The sequence below is a fragment of the Oncorhynchus clarkii genome, chromosome 25, assembly GCF_045791955.1.
Source record: "Oncorhynchus clarkii lewisi isolate Uvic-CL-2024 chromosome 25, UVic_Ocla_1.0, whole genome shotgun sequence".
NCBI lineage: Eukaryota > Metazoa > Chordata > Actinopteri > Salmoniformes > Salmonidae > Oncorhynchus > Oncorhynchus clarkii.
The window spans coordinates 18,848,876-18,870,039 of NC_092171.1; the positions used below are offsets into that span (position 1 = coordinate 18,848,876).

General features: G+C 45.2%; 1 protein-coding gene across 2 annotated transcripts in view; it reads left to right on the top strand.

Annotated features, from left to right (window-relative positions):
* Nucleotides 1-21,164, top strand: part of LOC139383321 (regulator of G-protein signaling 6-like) — a 57,724-nt gene that overhangs the window by 33,935 nt on the left and 2,625 nt on the right. The window contains exons 3-17 of one of the 2 annotated variants that reach the window (XM_071127810.1): nucleotides 3,742-3,841; nucleotides 5,989-6,039; nucleotides 6,166-6,272; nucleotides 12,267-12,318; nucleotides 13,168-13,232; nucleotides 13,661-13,737; nucleotides 16,529-16,610; nucleotides 16,933-17,007; nucleotides 17,145-17,249; nucleotides 17,403-17,575; nucleotides 19,134-19,259; nucleotides 19,518-19,704; nucleotides 20,373-20,465; nucleotides 20,760-20,801; nucleotides 21,016-21,075. In XM_071127810.1, coding sequence (XP_070983911.1) covers nucleotides 3,742-3,841; nucleotides 5,989-6,039; nucleotides 6,166-6,272; nucleotides 12,267-12,318; nucleotides 13,168-13,232; nucleotides 13,661-13,737; nucleotides 16,529-16,610; nucleotides 16,933-17,007; nucleotides 17,145-17,249; nucleotides 17,403-17,575; nucleotides 19,134-19,259; nucleotides 19,518-19,704; nucleotides 20,373-20,465; nucleotides 20,760-20,801; nucleotides 21,016-21,075 — 1,395 coding nt within the window. The remainder of the gene's footprint in view (nucleotides 1-3,741; nucleotides 3,842-5,988; nucleotides 6,040-6,165; nucleotides 6,273-12,266; nucleotides 12,319-13,167; nucleotides 13,233-13,660; nucleotides 13,738-16,528; nucleotides 16,611-16,932; nucleotides 17,008-17,144; nucleotides 17,250-17,402; nucleotides 17,576-19,133; nucleotides 19,260-19,517; nucleotides 19,705-20,372; nucleotides 20,466-20,759; nucleotides 20,802-21,015; nucleotides 21,076-21,164) is intronic. The other variant, XM_071127811.1, reaches the window with a different exon arrangement.

Consider the following 21,164-nt stretch of genomic DNA (forward strand, 5'->3'; position numbering starts at 1 on the left):
GTGGACTGGGATATGTTCCGCACTGGACTGGGATATGTTCCCATAGCAACGATTAAAACATTCCCAAACCAGAAACCGTGGATTGATGGCAGCATTTGCGTGAAACTGAAAGTGCGAACCACTACTTTTAACCAGGGCAAGGTGACCGGAAACATGACCGAATACAGACAGTGTAGCTATTCCCTCCGCAAGGCAATCAAACAAGCTAAGCGTCAGTATAGAGACAAAGTAGAGTCGCAACTCAACGGCTCAGACACAAGAGGTATGTGGCAGGGTCTACAGTCAATCACGGATTACAAAAATAAAACCAGCCCCGTCACGGACCAGGATGTCTTGCTCCCAGGCAGACTAAATAACTTTTTTGCCCGCTTTGAGGACAATACAGTGCCACTGACACGGCCCGCAACCAAAACATGAGGACTCTCCTTCACTACAGCCGATGTGAGTAAAACATTTAAACGTGTTAACCCTCGCAAGGCTGCAGGCTCAGACGACATCCCCAGCCGCGCCCTCAGAGCATGCGCAGACCAGCTGGCTGGTGTGTTTACGGACATATTCAATCAATCCTTATCCCAGTCTGCTGTTCCCACATGCTTCAAGAGGGCCACCATTGTTCCTGTTCCCAAGAAAGCTAAGGTAACTGAGCTAAACGACTACCGCCCCGTAGCACTCACTTCCGTCATCATGAAGTGCTTTGAGAGACTAGTCAAGGACCATATCACCTCCACCCTACCTGACACCCTAGACCCACTCCAATTTGCTTACCGCCCAAATAGGTCCACAGACGATGCAATCTCAACCACACTGCACACTGCCCTAACCCATCTGGACAAGAGGAATACCTATGTGAGAATGCTGTTCATCGACTACAGCTCAGCATTTAACACCATAATACCCTCCAAACTCGTCATCAAGCTCGAGACCCTGGGTCTCGGCCCCGCCCTGTGCAACTGGGTACTGGACTTCCTGACGGGCCGCCCCCAGGTGGTGAGAGTAGGTAACAACATCTCCACCCCGCTGATCCTCAACACTGGGGCCCCACAAGGGTGCGTTCTGAGCCCTATCCTGTACTCCCTGTTCACCCACGACTGCGTGGCCACGCACGCCTACAACTCAATCATCAAGTTTGCGGACGACACTACAGTGGTAGGCTTGATTACCAACAATGACGAGACGGCCTACAGGGAGGAGGTGAGGGCCCTCGGAGTGTGGTGTCAGGAAAATAACCTCACACTCAAAGTCAACTAAACTAAGGAGATGATTGTGGACTTCAGGAAACAGCAGAGGGAGCACCCCCCTATCCACATCGATGGGACAGTAGTGGAGAGGGTAGTAAGTTTTAAGTTCCTCGGCGTTCACATCACAGACAAACTGAATTGGTCCACCCACACAGACAGCATCGTGAAGAAGGCGCAGCAGCGCCTCTTCAACCTCAGGAGGCTGAAGAAATTCGGCTTGTCACCAAAAGCACTCACAAACTTCTACAGATGCACAATCGAGAGAATCCTGTCGGATTGTATCACCGCCTGGTACGGCAACTGCTCCGCCCACAACCGTAAGGCTCTCCAGAGGGTAGTGAGGTCTGCACAACGCATCACCGGGGGCAAACTACCTGCCCTCCAGGACACCTACACCAACCGATGTCACAGGAAGGCCATAAAGATCATCAAGGACAACAACCACCCGAGCCACTGCCTATTCACCCCGCTATCATCCAGAAGGCGAGGTCAGTACAGGTGCATCAAAGCTGGGACCGAGAGACTGAAAAACAGCTTCTATCTCAAGGCCATCATACTGTTAAACATCCACCACTCACATTGAGTTGCTGCTGCCAACACACTGACTCAACTCCAGCCACTTTTATAATGGGAATTGATGGAAATTGATGTCAAATATATCACTAGCCACTTTAAACAATGCTCCTTAATATAATGTTTACATACCCTACATTATTCATCTCATCTGTATATGTATATACTGTACTCGATACTATCTACTGCATCTTGCCTATGCCGTTCTGTACCATCACTCATTCATATCTTTATGTACATATTCTTTATCCCTTTACACTTGTGTGTATAAGGTAGTAGTTTTGGAATTGTTAGGTTAGATTACTCGTTGGTTATTACTGCGTTGTCGGAACTAGAAGCACAAGCATTTCGCTACACTCGCATTAACATCTGCTAACCATGTGTATGTGACAAATAAATTAGATTTGATTTGATTTATATAGATTTTCCTACTGTATTATTGATTGTATGTTTGTTTATTCTATGTGTAACTCTGTGTTGTTGTATGTGTCGAACTGCTTTGCTTTATCTTGGCCAGGTCGCAGTTGCAAATGAGAACTTGTTCTCAACTAGCCTACCTGGTTAAATAAAGGTGAAATATATCTATATATTTTTTAAATATAATATCGACAACTTGAGGGCCTGCGTAATCTACTTAACACAACGCTGGTTGGCAAGGAGATGATAGCCATAGACAGACATGCTGATTGGGTCTACTTGTGATTGTTCCTCCTGGTTGTTTACACTTGTTGAAAAGCTGTGCAGTCTTACTTTACTGTCCTTGGCGTGTGAATTGTATTGGCCAGAATGCTGCACATCTCTATAGTTGTCCTTGTGAGTACACAGTACTGAGGCATGCTGTGCAACTGCAACCTGCTGCAACCACTGAGGAGAGGAGGCAGTTGGCTCTTGGTGCGCTTGCTTGCTCAGAGATGACATTCTGAAGCTAAGGAGGCTGACGGATCGACTTCACACGTGCAAATGTGTCAGTTTAAATGATGGATGAGAGGAGAGGAAGAGAAGGGGGTCAGGAACATGCTGGAATGGCAATGGCACACAACAGAGAATTGCTTGACTTTATCACTGTTCCCTATAGGGCTCTATGCAAATGACTGATAAAGAGTGTTTTCTGATTGTTTCTGACTCCTGACTACCATGCCATCTCCCATTTAACAGTGCAGATAAATACAGATTACCCTTCTGAGATGGGGAAGTGAAGGGAGCAGCCAAATCAAATATGCTTTTGCACACAATCAGGATTTTGAATTCATTCGAGCATAATCAGCTTTGTTGCAGTCAGTGTGTGTATGTGTGTTTGCCACAAAATGAAGGATTTAATGGCCAGTGAGCACAAGGTGAGGTGGGCTCTGGATAATAATGAGTGTACTAAATCATTTGGTGTGAATTTCTGGTTTGAGAGTCCATCAGTCGGGGCTTGTGGTGCTTGGGAGCCTTGTGGTGTGACATTGGCAGATCAGGTTTTACACACTAATCCTAGTCACATCATACCTGACCTGACAACCAGGCCAAGGTTTTCACACCACATAGCCCTTATTAAGCTTCTCCACCTTAACGCAAACCTCTGCTGCAAGGAGCTATAAATGTGTGCATAATGTGTCAGTGCGAGTGATATTGGCTGACTGTAGAGTGAGGCTGCTGGTGTGTGATGTGGTGGGGAGCTCACTGCATTTGAGTTGTGATGTTTATCTTAGCCTCTGAGGAATCACTCTGACAGACTTCCTCAACGTCTTCCCATTGGAGTGCCTTGTTACCGTGGGAACTGTGTGGCTCAATAAACAGACCTTTTTTTGCAGGCCACAGCACACAACAAGTAATCCCCATCAACATTGGATTATAATATGAAAATGAATACTTTTTATGGAGAAACTGTGGAAGTTTTAGTTCGTGCTCTAACCCTGATCACTTGTGTTGTTTCTCCTCTCCCTGGTAGATTGAAGACGTCATTATGCGGATACAGGATGAGAAGGCAGGAGGGGTGGCCATCCGAACTGTCAAGAGCTTCCTGTCCAAGATCCCCAGTGTGGTATCAGGTGACCAGCTGTGTGTGTGTGTGTGTGTGTGTGTGTGTGTGTGTGTGTGTGTGTGTGTGTGTGAGCGTGCTTGCTGCATGTTCAGCATGTGTGTACGTGAGAGAGAGGCAGAGAGAGAGGCAGAGAGAGAGAGAGAGAGAGATATGACTCAGTGTGGCTCAGCAGAGAGAGAGAAGGAGTCAGAATCATTAAAGCAAATATGACCTTTCAGGCTCATTTGAATTGCTGCCTCTGCAGATTGGGACAGATGAGGCAGTCTCAGCCCGTAAGGTTTTGGCAGAGAAGCCTGATGGGATGTCTGGTATGTCGCTGCCCTTGTCATTATGCAGTGTGGCTGGTTGTGTGTTGGGTGACATGGTTTAAGGGGGCAGTGTGAGTGAGTAAGACAGTTTTGGCTGGTGTATGTGTGTTAGCTTGTGAGTCAACAGAGTCAACAGTATCTATGGGGCTGGTGGGGAGTGGGTGGGGGGATGCTCTCTGAGTGTGACTCACCCCCTCACATGTCTCCCTAGGCCTGCTGTGTCACACTTGACTCTCTCAGTCTCACTCCTCACTCCCAAGTGCTAGCATTGTGCCAAATATGTTGCTGTCCAGGAGTTAGACAAAAGACCTGGTTTCCTGCCTATTGTTAGTCCAAGATCACATTGTTCCGTTTGAATTGTTCCTGCAAACACCTGCTCACCTATGCCACATTCAGCCTTAGCCAAGGGCATTTGTATTTGTATTTATTATGGATCCCCATTAGCTGCTGCCAAGGCAGCTGCTACTCTTCCTGGGGTCCAGCAAAAAGTAAGGCATTTATAGACATTATAATAGCATTTCTAAACACTAAAATACATTTTGCAACAGATTTCACAATACATTAAGTGTGTGCCCTCGTGTCACTACTCTACTATAACAATCCAGGTGTACATGTGTGTATCGTGTGTATGTTATGTGGGTTTGTACCTCTGTGTTTGACTCTTCACAGTTCCTACTGTTCCATAAGGTGTATTTTTTATATTTTTTCAAATCTGATCTTAGTGAGTTACTTGATGTGGAATTGAGTTCCATGTGCACATGGCTCTATGTACTGTAGTATTGTGCGCCTCCCATTGTCTGTTCTGGACTTGGGGATTGTGAAGAGTCCTCTGGTGGCATGTCTTGTGGGGTATGCATGGGTGTCTGAGCTGTGTGCTGGTAGTTTAAACAGACAGCTCGGTTCATTCAACATGTCAATACTTCTTACGAAAACAAGCAGTGACGAAGTCAATCTCTCCTCTACTTTGAGCCATGAGAGATTGGCATGCATATTATTAATGTTAGCTCTATGTGCACATTTAAGGGCCAGCCATGCTGCCTTGTTCTGGGCCAGTTGTAATTTTCCCAAGTCCCATTTTGTGGCACTTGCACACACGACTGGGCAGTAGTCCATGTGTGATAAAACTAGGGACCCGCCTTGTTGATATTGTTGTTAAGAAGGCACAGCAGTACTTTATTTTAGACGTATTATGGACAGACCTCTCCCAATCTTAGCTACTGTTGCATCAATATGTTTTGACCATAACAGTTCACAATCCAGGGTTACTCGAAGCAGTTTAGTCTCCTCATCTTGCTCAATTTCCACATTACTCAAGATTTTGTTGAGGTTTAGGGTTTAGTGAATGATTAGTCCCAAATACAATGTTTTTCGTTTTTGAAATATTTAGGACTAACTTATTTCTTGCCAGCCACTCTGAAACTAACTGCAGCTCTTTGTTAAGTGTTGCAGTGATTTCACTCGCTGTAGTAGCTGACGTGTATAGTGTTGAGTCACCCGCATACACACAGTAGACACACAGGCTTTACTCAGAGCCAGTGGCAGGTCATAAGTAAAGATTTAAAAAAGTAAAGGGCCTGGACAGCTGCCCTGGATAATGTTGTTCATTTATTTACTGTAAAATAGCATTTTATCTGGTCAAATACTATTTTTTCCAAAAGTTACTAAGGGTGGATAACAGGCTGATTGGTCGACTATGTCAGTATTGTAGCTGTGCTGTAAGCTAAAAGTAATAGATTGTTAAGGGGAGACCAGTTCAAGGACTGTTGCATATTTTGTGTAGAGGCTTTCTGTGTGTACAATGCTATTTCAATGTCACTGTCAACCATTCTTCTCTTTTGAATACCAGGAGCAGACATTGTCCTGTGGCTGGTGAAAAACCTCTCAATTGAGGACTCAGGTATGCCTGCTACGTACACAGCCATATTACACAGGGATGACCACTGTTCTCAGCCTCTACTCAAGCATTAAAAAGGGAAGCCATTTTTCTCTACTCAGCGTTAGTATCCTGTTCTCGCTCCTGCAGCTGAAGCCATCCATTTAGGGAGCCTGATTGCTGCCCAGGGTTACCTCTTCCCCATCTCCGACCACGTCCTCACTCTCAAAGATGATGGGACCTTATACCGCTTCCAGGTAAGCTACCATGATATTTTCAGGCACCAGTATACCTACCATCCTTAGTGGTCCTAAACTGGATTTACTGTCCAAACCACCAACCATAACATGTGTCATGACCATTATCACATGAAGGCAAAGGAGTGGAGAAATGATCCCTGTGAACTGTCCAGAACAGAACAGTAGCCTCATTACCTTGTGGCTGGTCACTTTACGCTCTAAAGCAGAAATAACCAGGGGAGAATATGTTCTAACGGAGCCACTGATGTGAGAGATTCCTCTAGTAGTCTGATCCTCACTATACAGGTCAAGCGTTGTAATCAGTCTGGACGCACCGCTTTGGAAATGTTTGCCTAATCAGTCTGGACGCACCGCTTTGGAAATGTTTGCCTAATCAGTCTGGACACACCGCTTTGGAAATGTTTGCCTAATCAGTCTCCTCTCACTGCCATAATTTACTCCCTTAACCTGTGGTTAAATCACTTGAGATATGGTTGAGTATTATCACTATGTAATAAATATAGATATCAATATTGCTATAATAGATTATACCAATTGGAGAGGCACAATGTACAGTGTTGCAGATCTACTCACAGCATCCCGCAATCTGGTGTAGGGTAGTGTGTACACTTATTACTATGTAAATAGTCCGGGTGGCCATTTGATTAATTGTTCAGCAGTCTTATGGCTTGGGGGTAGAAGCTGTTAATTAAGGAGCCTTTTGGACCTAGACTTGGCGCTCAGGTACCGCTTGCCGTGTGGTAACAGAGAGAACAGTCTATGACTGGTGACTGGAGACTTTGACCATTTTTTGGGCCTTACTCTGACACCGCCTAGTATATAGGTCCTGGATGGCAGGAAGCTTGGCCCTAGTGATTTATTAGGCTGTACGCACTACCTTCTGTAGCGCCTTACGGTCAGATGCCGAGCAGTTTCCATACCAGGCGGTGATGCAACCAGGATGCTCTCGATGGTGCAGCTGTATAACATTTTGATGATCTGGGGACCCATGCCAAATCTTTTCAGTGTCCTGATGGGGAAAGGCATTGTTGTGCCCTATTCACGATTGTCTTGGTGTGTTTGGACCATGATAGTCTGTTGGTGATGTGGAACAGAGGATCTTGAAACTCTCAACCCGCTCCTTGGTGGTGGTTTCTTGCTTGTTTCTGCTGAGTTTGGATGGTCCCTCATGGACTGCTCGTTTGGGTTGTGTCCCTGGTTACTTTGTCAGCTGGCTCTTCCTTTCCTTGAAGAAGCTTCGCTTAAATGCACCATTCAGGCTACACTAGCCCTTTAAGGACTAAGCCTCCTTCTAAGACTGATTAGTGCATGGGTTCTTCCGTCCCAATTTCTGTACTGGATTACAGGTACTATTCCCTAAAATGTATTTCCCCTAACTTATCAGTTCACCAGTTCTTTCCATTAAAAGCAAAGGTCCAGGCGCTGTGGTCAGCCTGCTGGAGATGGAGGTCCTTCTACCCCCCTCAAAATCAAATCAAATCAAATCCTATTTTATTTGTCACATACACATGGTTAACAGATGTTAATGCGAGTGTAGCAAAATGCTTGTGCTTCTAGTTCCGACAATGCAGTAATAACCAACGAGTAATCTAACCTAACAATTTCACAACAACTACCTTATACACACAAGTGTAAAGGGATGAAGAATATGTACATACAAATATATGAATGAGGCGGCAGGGTAGCCTAGTGGTTAGAGCGTTGGACTAGTAACCGGAAGGTTGCAAGTTAAAACCCCCGAGCTGACAAGGTACAAATCTGTCGTTCTGCCCCTGAACAGGCAGTTAACCCACTGTTCCTAGGCCATCATTGAAAATAAGAATGTGTTCTTAACTGACTTGCCTAGTTAAATAAAGGTAAAATGAAAATAAAAAATAAAATGATTGATGGTACAGAACGGCATAGGCAAGATGCAGTAGATGGTATCGAGTACAGTATATACATATGAGATGAATAATGTAGGGTATGTAAACATTATATTAAGTGGCATTGTTTAAAGTGGCTAGTGATACATTTTTTACATCAATTTTTCCATTATTAAAGTGGCTGGAGTTGAGTCAGTATGTTGGCAGCAGCCACTCAATGTTTGTGATGGCCTTGAGATAGAAGCTGTTTTTCAGTCTCTCTGTCCCTGCTTTGATGCACCTGTACTGACCTCGCCTTCTGAATGATAGCGGGGTGAACAGGCAGTGGCTCGGGTGATTGTGGTTGTTGTCCTTGTCCTTGATGATCTTTATGGCCTTTCTGTGACATCGGGTGGTGTAGGTGTCCCGAAGGGCAGGTAGTTTGCCCCCGGTGATGCGTTGTGCAGACCTCACTACCCTCTGAAAAGCCTTACGGTTGTGGGCGGAGCAGTTGCCGTACCAGGCGGTGATACAGCCCGACAGGATGCTCTCGATTGTGCATCTGTAAAAGTTTGTGAGTGCTTTTGTGACAAGACAAATTTCTTCAGCCTCCTGAGGTTTGAGAGGTCCAGCGGAATAAGAGGATAAGGGCTATGACAGAGAGAGGGGGGGGGGGTAGTGCTTTTTCTAGTCCCGTGAGGTCACATAGTGTGGCACCTAGGTGTGAAGGGCCACTTTTATTAACTTTTATCGTAAAGAGAGAAAGATTGAATTGAGAGAGAGAGAATAGCAATAGTATGACATTTTAAATGTCTCTATTCCTTTGAAATGTTTCTGAGTGTAATGTTTATTTTTTACTTTTGTTTATTATCAATTTCACTTGCTTTAGGAAAGGGAGAAACCTAGTTGTCCAACTGAATGTATTCAACTGAAATGTGTCTTCTGCATTCAAGCCAACCCCTCTAAATCAAAGAGGTGCAAGGGGCTGCCTTAATTGACATCCATGTCTTCGGCACCCTTGTGAACAGTGGGTTAACTGCCTTGCTCAGGGGCAGAACACCAGATGTTTACCTAGTCAGCTCAGGGATTCGATCTAGCAACCTTTCAGTTACTGGCTCAACGCTCTAACCAGTAGGCTACCTGCCGCACCACATGGGGCAATGCCCTTTGACTTGAATTAAGAGCTTGGAGGAAGTCAGTAGCCCATAAAAGTTCAGCATTATAGACAGACAGAAAAAGGATGTTCCACAATGTTCAACACAAGACATTAAAACGACACGTCGCTACACTGGCATTGCTGTTCCGTCCTCGAGGTAATCTAATGTACTGTCAGGGCCGTGCATCATGACATACAGTACAGTATGTTACAGTGTAGTGGAGGCTGAATGGTTCCTGGTCCTGCTAAAAGGCTCCAGAAGAATGAGTCACTATGGCTGACTGATTAGCAGGCTAATCACAGCTGGGGGCAGCTCTCTTTGGGAAGCATTGGGCTAGCACTCCTCTCTTCCTCAGCACTTGTCCTGTGTCACCCACCCATCCCAGTCCTCCCCCCAATCTACCAGAGTCCATTTAGCCACGCTTCTTTTCCTCAGATTAAAACACATTATGTCCTTTTTTTCTGGAAGGTGGATGTGTGCGTGTGTGTCACCCATATTCAATGGAACTAAAAATACCCTTTCTCTGATGCTATGTCATGGTGCAACAAGCGAGCGTCATCATTGCCATTTAAAAGAGGACCTGCATGACCTGTTGAATATATTTGATGTGTCTGTGCCAGCACTGAGGAGTCACAGAGGCTGTGTGGGTACACTATGCTATAAATAGCTGCTGTGTCTTTTTGGAAGCCCCACTTTTAATGACAACTTCCTGCTGTGCTTTGAGACAAATCTGTGATGTTTCAGGGCAAGCAGACTCACGTCATAAAATGTTGTTGAAGCAGTTTGGTAATAGACAGAGTAGATGAATCTCTGTTTATCTATCAATCTTCATTCAGCAGCAAAGTATACGTTAATAACTTCTTATGGCTGCAGGGGCAGTATTGAGTAGCTTGGATGAAAGGTGCCCAGAGTAAACAGCCTGCTCCTCAGTCCCAGTTGCTAATATATACATATTATTAGTACTGGATATAAAACACTGAAGTTTATAAAACTGTTTGAATGATGTCTGTGAGTATAACAGAACTCATATGGCAGGCAAAAACCTGAGAAGAAATCCAAACAGGAAGTGGGAAATCTGAGGTTGGTCGATTTTCAACCCACCCCCTATTGAATACACAGTGGGATATTGGTTATGTTGCACTTTCTAAAGCTTCCACTAGATGTCAACCGTCTTTAGAAACTTGTTTGAGGATTCTGCTGTGAAGTGGGGGCTCATAAGGGCTGTTTGAGCCAGGTGTCTGGCAGATTGCCACAGGCTCTGAGGCGTGGTCACGAGAGAGTTAGCTCTCGTTCCATTACTTTTCTACAGACATAGGAATTCTCCGGTTGGAACATTATTGACGTTTTATGTTAAAAACATCCTAAAGATTGATTCCATACTTAGTTTGACAAGTTTCTACGGACAGTAACAGAACTTTTTGACATTTCGTCTGCAACTAGGGAACGCGCTTCATGACTTTTGATTTGTTTACCAAACGTGCTAACAAAAGTAGCTCTTTGGACATAAATGATGGACATTATCGAACTAAATCAAACATTTAATGTGGAACTGGGATTCCTGGGAGTGCATTCTGATGAAGATCATCAAAGGTAAGCGAATATTTATAATGCTATTTCTGACTTCTGTTGACTACCCAATATAGCAGATATATTTTTGGCTGCTTTGTTGTCTGAAATCTGTACTCAGATTTATGGTTTGCTTTTTCCGTAGAGTTCTTTTGAAATCTGACACAGCGGTTGCATTAAGGAGAAGTGTATCTATATTTTCATGTCTAACAATTTTGTTTTCATCAACATTTATGATGAGTATTTCTGTAAAATGATGTGGCTCTCTGCAATATCACTGGATGTTTTTGGAAGTAGTGAACGTAACGCGTCAATGTATACTGAGATTTTTTTATATTAATATGCACTTTATCGAACAAAACATATATGTATTGTGTAACATGAAGTCCTATGAGTGTCATCTGATGAAGATCATCAAAGGTTAGTGATTAATTTTATCTCTATTTGTGCTTTTTGTGACTCCTCTCTTTATCTGGAAAATGGCTGAATTTTTCTGTGACTTGGCGGTGACCTAACATAATAGTTTGTGGTGCTTTCGCTGTAAAGCCTATTTGAAATTGGACACTTTGGTGGGATTAACAACAAGATTACCTTTAAAATGGTATAAGATACATGTATGTTTGAGGTGTGTTAATTATGAGATTTCTGTTGTTTGAATTTGGCGCTCTGCACTTTCACTGGCTGTTGTCATATCAATCCCTTTAACAGGGTTGCAGCCATAAGAAGTTTTTAACCTGTATGTTAGATGTGTCAATTCTGACACATATTCAGATCTCATTCATCTTGATTTCCTTTTGTTCTGAAACTAATTATGAGTGATATTGGAGATGAAATATCATGTCGTGGAACGTCTCTGTGTTCTAATTCCGCTCGTCATTAAGAATGCACGATAGATCTGAGAAATAATTTATTTATGCACTATGGAATGAACTGTGAATCTGAAATATCAATTGCAATAGTTGATGAAATATGAATGGAGAATATAGATACGGTTCTTCCCTAGATAGTTATGCAGAGCACAAGAAGGTAATTGATCATCAGGTCACTCATCTTCTTTTAACTTGTTAATGTTCTTAGAGAGGAAAAGGTAGGAACAGAGAGTTTGGATGGTTTTATTTTCTCCAGCATCTTCGTCTCAACAGAAGTCAGGGCTATGAGCCAGGGTGGACTGGACACAACATGCATATTCAAACCTTCAAAATAACTGGGCCCCGGAAATATGTTTAAAACCTCATTATTTGACATTCAGATCCACATAAAAAGCAATGCTAGCTGAGAGAAACTTCAAACACTGCTGCTAGAGACAGTGTGGGGGAAATTGTCTGCATCAACATTAGAAAAACTATAGAGAGGGCAGATGCTTGGATGTTTAAATGTTCTTAAGATGATGAATAGTTTTATGATGTCTCCACTTTCCTCCTCAGGCTCCATACTTCTGGCCCTCTAATTGTTGGGAACCTGAAAACACAGACTATGGTAAGATAGTTTGGGTTCCATAGGGGTGGAATTTCAAAAATATTACTGAACTCCGCTCAAAATGTGTCTAAATATTGCCTCTGACATTTAATTATCCGTGCATAAACTCATTTTCCCCCTGATGCCCCCCCCCCTCCCTGCCAGCCTAGCCTATAATCCTGCTCAGTGCAGAGTGTCTGGCCCAGACTGTGTCATGTCCTCCTGCCTACAGTGTAAACACAGACTATGGATCTGTTGTCTCACACCCATTATTGATTGAGTGGCCCACTCTGTAATGCATCCCACTATTTGTCCAGGAGGATCTCATCTCACCCCTAAGCTTGCAGCGCTAGATTAGCCATCCAGGGTATAGGGGCGTTATTTTGTCACTAGGCTACCTGCCGCCCCTGGTGACCCATGGGGCGGCAGGTAGCCTAGTGGTTAGAGCATTGGACTAGTAACCGGAAGAGTGCTAGATCGAATACTGGAGCTGACAAGATAAAAATATTTTGTTCTGCACCTGAACAAAGCAGGCAGTCATTGTAAATAAGAATTTGTTCTTAACTGACTTACCTAGTTAAATAAATAAAAATATATATTGTAAATCTCCAGGCTTTCATGTTCGCATGACATTTCTCCAGCCTGATAGTGTAAATGACAAAAGATGCCAACGGTTTCATTAAATATTGCTCGCAACACTCTGATCAGTAGAGATTTACTCAGGTGGAAACTGAATGGGTGGCATTTGTTTACAAGAGGTAAACTACACTCACACAAATGTTGATGCATCATCTGTGGCATTTGTTTGGCAACGTCACAAAAAGGTCTGTCAAGCAGCAGCTAGTAACTGACTACTTCTCTCCTCTGCAGCCATTTACCTGTGCAAGCGCACCATGCAGAACAAGGCCAGGTTGGAGCTAGCTGACTACGAGGCTGTGAGTGCCCTATTCACCCTACTGGAACCGTCGTCAGTACACTATCTATACACTACAGACCTGTTAAACCAAGCTATCATCTACACAACTACAGCTTCTCTCAGATCACATGCCATGCCCCTGAGCTCTAGTCTATTTCATGCTCTATAGGTTTGGTGGTCGGGTCAGAGTGTTGTTTTCCCCACATTAAAGAAATAGGTATTTTCAGTGAATATGTGCAGGTACAACAGATGGTGGCATTGCTCATGTGCCGAGCAGATGGCATTATTACGTGCAAATTACAACAGCCGTGATATTACTTGCTGATTAAGCTGAGATGGCTAGCTTTATGCAGTAAGAGAGTTATGCATTATAGCAATGTAATTACCAAAGAACCTTCACTGGTTTACTCTCACCCCTCATGTCTCTATGATTGGGGGATCTTACAGGAGAACCTGGCTCGACTGCAGAGGGCCTTCGCCAGGAAGTGGGAGTTCATCTTCATGCAAGCTGAGGCACAGGTCAAGTGAGTGGACAGTAACTAGGCAAAAGAACATACACAACGTATATATTAATACGTTGTCTATTGTGCCATATGTCAGTGAACTCCCTATGTCTCATTCACTGATGCAGATGACTATAGAGAGTCAGATGCATACCCCTAGGTTACTTTCTAGGTGACCTTTTAATCTTTGTCTTTTATCAATGTTCCTTCTATTACGCCTCCATCTGCTGGTTGACATTTGTAAACACAGCGCAGATCAGATACAGTCTATTCAACACGATATCAGGAAATTCAAAAAGGTCACGATGAACCTTTCAAATTATTATAGTCTGAGCACTAAGTATTTACTGTTGTTAGGTAGAGGTAAGAGATTATACATTAAGCTCTGCTAAATTCAGAGAGAAATAGGCCACCAAGCACTTATCAGAAAATGTCAGTTATGTAAGAGTTGTACCCTACCAGCGGCCATACCACAGATTGCTTGATGAAGCAACGAGACAGGTTGTGACCTACACTTCGAGCTTTTACTCTCCTCGGGTCTCTAAATAAGAGTGACACATCTATCTGTGTACTCAGTATCAACCTGGCTCTGTCCTCTGTCGTCTACCCTCAGCATCAACCTGTCTCTGTCCTCTGTCCCCTACCCTCAGTATTTACCTGTCTCTGTCCTCTGTTCCCTACCCTCAGTATTTACCTGTCTCTGTCCTCTGTCCCCTACCCTGAGTATTTACCTGTCTCTGTCCTCTGTCCCCTACCCTCAGTATTTACCTGTCTCTGTCCTCTGTCCTCTACCCTCAGTATTTACCTGTCTCTGTCCTCTGTCCCCTACCCTCAGTATTTACCTGTCTCTGTCCTCTGTCCCCTACCCTCAGTATTTACCTGTCTCTGTCCTCTGTCGTCAACCCTCAGTATTTACCTGTCTCTGTCCTCTGTCGTCTACTCTCAGTATTTACCTGTCTTTGTCCTCTGTCGTCTACCCTCAGTATCAACCTGTCTCTGTCCTCTGTCCCCTACCCTCAGTATGTACCTGTCTCTGTCCTCTGTCGTCTACCCTCAGCATCAACCTGGCTCTGTCCCCTACCCTCAGTATTTACCTGTCTCTGTCCTCTGTCCCCTACCCTAGGTATTCACCTGTCTCTGTCATCTGTCGTCTACCCTCAGCATCAACCTGTCTCTGTCCTCTGTCCCCTACCCTCAGTATTTACCTTTCTCTGTCCTCTGTCCCCTACCCTCAGTATTTACCTGTCTCTGTCCTCTGGCCCCTACCCTCAGCATCAACCTGGCTCTGTCCTCTGTCGTCTACCCTCAGCATCAACCTGGCTCTGTCCTCTGTCCCCTACCCTCAGTATTTACCTGTCTCTGTCCTCTGTCCCCTACCCTCAGTATTTACCTGTCTCTGTCCTCTGTCCTCTACCCTCAGTATTTATCTGTCTCTGTCCTCTGTCGTCTACCCTCAGTATTTACCTGTCTCTGTCCTCTGTCGTCTACCCTCAGTATTTACCTGTCTCTGTCCTCTGTCGTCTACCCTCAGTATTTACAAGTCTCTGTCCTCTGTCGTCTACCCTCAGTATTTACCTGGCTCTGTCCTCTGTCGTCTACCCTCAGCATTAACCTGGCTCTGTCCCCTACCCTCAGTATTTACCTGTCTCTGTCCTCTGTCCGCTACCCTAAGTATTCACCTGTCTCTGTCCTCTGTCGTCTACCATCAGCATCAACCTGTCTCTGTCCTCTGTCCCCTACACTCAGTATTCACCTGTCTCTGTCTTCTGTCGTCTACCCTCAGTATCAACCTGTCTCTGTCCTCTGTCCCCTACCCTCAGTATCAACCTGGCTCTGTCCTCTGTCCCCTACCCTCAGTATCAACCTGGCTCTGTCTTCTGTCGTCTACCCTCAGTATTTACCTGTCTTTGTCCTCTGTCGTCTACCCTCAGTATTTACCTGTCTCTGTCCTCTGTCGTCTACTCTCAGTATTTACCTGTCTCTGTCCTCTGTCGTCTACCCTCAGTATTTACCTGTCTCTGTCCTCTGTCCCCTACCCTCAGTATTTACCTGTCTCTGTCCTCTGTCCCCTACCCTCAGTATTTACCTGTGTCTGTCCTCTGTCGTCTACCCTCAGCATCAACCTGGCTCTTTCCTCTGTCCCCTACCCTCAGTATTTACCTGTGTCTGTCCTCTGTCCCCTACCCTCAGTATTTACCTGTCTCTGTCCCCTACCCTCAGTATTTACCTGTCTCTGTCCTCTGTCCCCTACCCTCAGTATCAACCTGGCTCTGTCCTCTGTCCCCTACCCTCAGTATTTACCTGTCTCTGTCCTCTGTCCCCTACCCTCAGTATTTACCTGTCTCTGTCCTCTGTCCCCTACCCTCAGCATCAACCTGGCTCTGTCCTCTGTCGTCTACCCTCAGCATCAACCTGGCTCTGTCCTCTGTCCCCTACCCTCAGTATTTACCTGTCTCTGTCCTCTGTCCCCTACCCTCAGTATTTACCTGTCTCTGTCCTCTGTCGTCTACCCTCAGCATCAACCTGGTTCTGTCCTCTGTCGTCTACCCTCACCATCAACCTGGCTCTGTCCTCTGTCGTCTACCCTCAGCATCAACCTGGCTCTGTCCTCTGTCCCCTACCCTCAGTATCAACCTGGCTCTGTCCTCTGTCCCCTACCCTCAGTATTTACCTGTCTCTGTCCTCTGTCCCCTACCCTCAGTATTTACATGACTCTGTCCTCTGTCATCTACCCTCAGTATTTACCTGTCTCTGTCCTCTGTCCCCTACCCTCATTATTTACCTGTCTCTGTCCTCTGTCGTCTACCCTCAGGATTGACAGGAAGAAGGACAAGGTGGAGAGGAAGATATTGGACAGCCAAGAGAGGGCATTCTGGGACGTCCATCGCCCTGTGGTGAGCTGAGGGCTGAGGGGAGTTGGTGGTGAGCTGAGAGGAGGTAGTGTTTCTGGGGACTGAGGGAGGGCTGGAGAGAGGATGTGATGAGAGTACAGGGAGTGTTACAGTGAAAGTCCCATAGGGCTCTACTGTTAGAACAATAAAGGGTTCTATCAGTCTAGTTGTATAGTGTGGCCTGGGTTAGCCTGAATTACACAGGGTTCTGTATTATCCAACTCCTCTGTGGTTGTAATGTTGAATGAAGTCTAGCCTCCAGGCTAGGGCAGGATACTGCCTGGTGACCCACTATAATCTGACCTAGAAACTAACTCTCTTACAGCCAGGCTGTGTAAATACCACAGAGATGGACATTCGCAAGTGCCGTAGAGAGAAGAATCCACAGAGGGTGAAAAAGGTAAGGAATAAGGCTTTTAGTGGTGAGTGGTCTATCTGTTTGTGTATGTATGTATATGTTCTGTGCGGCACGTGCCTGTGTTGAGGGTGAGCGTATAAGCAATAACAGACATGTATATCCATTCTGTCCCTGTCCAGTCGGTGTATGGGGTAACAGACGACACCCAGACTCATAGTCCAGTCCACCAGTCCCTCCCGTCCCAGCCGGTCAGGAAGCCCACCAGAGAGGACGTGCAGAAGGAGGTAACACACTGTGATGCTCCTGACAGGTCATTACTATCACCGCCATTATCCATTATCTCCTGCTGTCTGTCTGTCTCATTCATAACTCCAGCTCACTTCTGAGTAATGCGGGTACTATCGTATTCTGCCATCGTTAATTATTTTCTCCCTCAGATTTCCTTCTTGAACATCCAGCTGGACAGACACTGTATGAAAATGTCCAAAGTAGCAGACAGCCTCATGGGCTACACGGAACAGTTCATGGTCTACGATCCTTTGGCGTCAACCATTGAACCGTCCAACCCCTGGATCAGCGATGACATGACCTTCTGGGACCTGGAGGCTAGGTGGGTTCACTGGGGAGGCAGCGTGAGGCTATAGGCACCATGGACACCATGCACAGACATCACTAGTCAACACAATCAGTCTTCAAATGACTGGTGAGGTCAGGCAGAGGGTTGGTGCTGTCAGGTGCTGGCTGAAATGACATGATAGCCCAATGGCTAGCTCCTCTTTCTTTCCCTATGCAATCAACATTTTCAACAGCATCCACAACCACAATGTAATGCACACTACCGGTCAGATGTTTTAGAACACCTACTCATTCAAGGGTTTTTCTTTATTTTTACTATTTTCTACATGGTAGAATAATATTGAAGACATCAAAACTATGAAATAACACATAGTAGTAACCAAAAAAGTGTTAAACAAATCTAAATATATTTGAGATTTGAGATTCTTCAAATAGCCACCCTTTGCCTTGATGACAGCTTTGCACACACTTGTCATTCTCTAAACCAATACATTTCAATTAACAGGTTGCCTTCTTAAAAGTTAATTTGTGGGTACAGAAGGTAGCCCTATATTATTATGGCAAGAACAGCTCAAATAAGCAAAGACAAATTACAGTCCATCATTACTTTACGACATGGTCGGTCAATGTGAACAATTTCAAGAACTTTTAAAGTTTCTTCAATTGCATTCGCAGAAACCATCAAGTGCTATGATGAAACTATGATGAAAATTGCAGCCCAAATAATTGCTTCACAGAGTTCAAGTAACAGACACATCTCAACATCAACTGTTCAGAGGAGACAGTGTGAATCAGGCTTTCATGGTCAAATTACTGCAAAGAAATCATTACTAAAGGACACCAACAAGAAGAAAAGACTTGCTTGGGCCAAGAAACACGAGCAATGGAAATTCGACCGGTGGAAATGTGTCCTTTGGTCTGGAGTCCAAATTTGAGATTTTTGGTTCCAACCACCATGTCTTTGTGAGACGTGGTTTGGGTGAACAGATAATCTCCGCATGTGTATTTCCCACCGTAAAGCATGGAGGAGAAGCGAGATGCCATCCCATCTGGTTTGGGCTTAGTGGGACTATCATTTGTTTTTCAACAGGACAATGACCCAACACACCTCCAGGCTGTGTAAGGGCTATTTGACCAAGAAGGAAAGTGATGGAGTGCTGCATCAGATGACCACAATCCCCCAACCTCAACCAAATTGAGATGGTTTGGGATGAGTTGGACTGCAGAGTAATGGAAAAACAGCCAACAAGTGCTCAGTATATGTGGGACCCCTTCAAGACTGTTGTGAAAGCATTCCAGGTGAAGCTCGTTGAAAGAATGCCAAGAGTGTGCAAAGCTGTCATTAAAGGAAAGGGTGTCTATGTGGGGTTACTTTATGATTTCATATGTGTTATTTCATAGTCTTGATGTCTCCACTATTATTCGACAATGTAGAAAATAGTAAAATAAAGAAAAACCCTTGAATGAGTAGGTGTTCTAAAACTTTTGACCGGTAGTGTATGTATTGTGGGAAGATCATGTACAGTTAACCAGGTCTGTTTTAAGTCTGAAAGGCATCATGGTTGTCTCTCTCCGTTCTTCCCTGTGAGCAGCCGGGACCCCAGCCAGCACCGTGTGAAGAAGTGGGGCTTCTCTCTGGAGGAGGCCCTAAAGGACCCAGCAGGGCAGGAAGCGTTCCTCAAGTTCCTGGAGTCGGAGTTCAGTTCAGAGAACCTCCGGTGAGAGATAGAGCCTTACAGGGACAGCTCACAGTGATACACAGTCACTATCCTCTTTCATTCTACTGTTTCACATCCATTTAAATTCCCCAGGCTATTAAATAGAGAGACTTTTGAGTAGCGGTAATGAGATTAAGGGAATGACTGCACTGAATGTCCACAGGGGGGAGCTCTCCTCTCCTGGCAGATAATAATGGGAAGTGAATGCTGCAGACACTGATCTCTATTGGCTGTGCCCTCCCTGTGCCCCTTGGCTAGGTTCTGGTTGGCAGTGCAGGACCTGAAGCGGAGGCCCCTGGAGAACGTGGCAACCAGGGCCCAGGAGATCTGGCAGGAGTTCCTGGCAGAGGGAGCGCCCAGCTCCATCAACTTGGACTCCCACAGCTATGAGCGCACCAGCCATAACCTCCAAGACCCTGGACGATACAGCTATGAGGACGCACAGGTATGTATCACAACCTCCCCTATGCACACAAACGCATATGCACGCACGCCCACACACACAGTCAATACTGCTGCTACTACTGCACATACAGTAAACCCCCTGCACATTAGTGGCTGAGAGGGGTGTGGATGGATAGATGGAGTGTGAAGGAAGTGAGTGAACAGCGGTGAAGAATCTGTGGTTGCTAGGGCCCACCCTTAGCGTAGTTGCAAACAACCGAATGCATTCGGTTTTCAGGAATACAGTTAATTCAACCTAGCTTCCTTTTTCTCTGAAAAACGGATGTGGAAACTCAGCTCAGTTGTCTTTTTAGGCCTGCTATGTTAGGTTAGCCAGGGCCTAATGGGCCGAGTAATGCCTATGAATAGCCCATGCATTCATCCTAGATTCCTTAGGTTCAAACTGTATTAGCTTTGTTTGATGGTGACTGCCTGATGGTGCATTAGCGTGGATGGCTCTGTGTTCACTCAGCCCTGTCTCGGGAGACTCCTCCCTCCCACCCTCCGTACCTCTCCCTCCCTCCCTTAGTCCCTCCATGTTAGCACGCATGGTTAACATTCAGCTCCCCCGTGCCTTCTTACATAATCTCAACTCTCCCTGTCTCTCTCTCTTTCTCTCACCCCCCCCCCCCCCCTCCCCATCACCACCACCTCTTCCCTCTTCTCCAGGAGCACATCTTCAAGTTGATGAAAAGTGACAGCTATGCACGCTTCCTGAGATCTAACATCTATCAGGACCTCTTGCTAGCCAGAAAGAAGCCGGTGAGCTCTACTATAACTAACCCTAATCAGTCACACCCTCCACCTGGGATATTGTGCATTTACTAAATATGTTTGAAAGCACTCCATCCTTTTTTGGAAGAGGATACATTTATAATCAAATCTACACTTTCTACAGATACTATATCTCCATTTACATCTAAACTGAGACATTAGCTTACCTTTGCTTGATTATTTTTGTCACTTATTATATTCTTTGACTCCTTCAGATTTATACATACAATCATGGCTCTCTAAAACAGAAAATAAAGCAAGTGCTGTTATACTGTGTACTAGGATGATCAGCACCACAGCAGATCAAAGCATCATCTTCTCTTGGTGAGCAGCATCCCTGTGTTATCTAGTCCCCTGAAAAGGCACTCCCCCCTGCTGGCCTGGTCCCTAGCTTCTCTACCACAGCCACTGCTTCTGGCTTCATGGCCTAAAATGTGTTTTGCCTTGAAACGCTTCTAACCTTCCCTCATCTCCTCCCCTCCCCGTGTCTCTCACCGCTTCTCACCCCCACCCAACCTCCACACCACCCTGCCTCTAGTCACAGACAGAGAGTGAGCAGGGCCGTCGTACCTCCCTGGAGAAGTTCACCCGCAGTGTGGTAAGTTACCAGAAACTAGGGCTGTGACACAGGCACGCGGCCCAACGAAGACCTTTTTCAAGGTCAAAATGATTGTGAAGGCTAGTAGT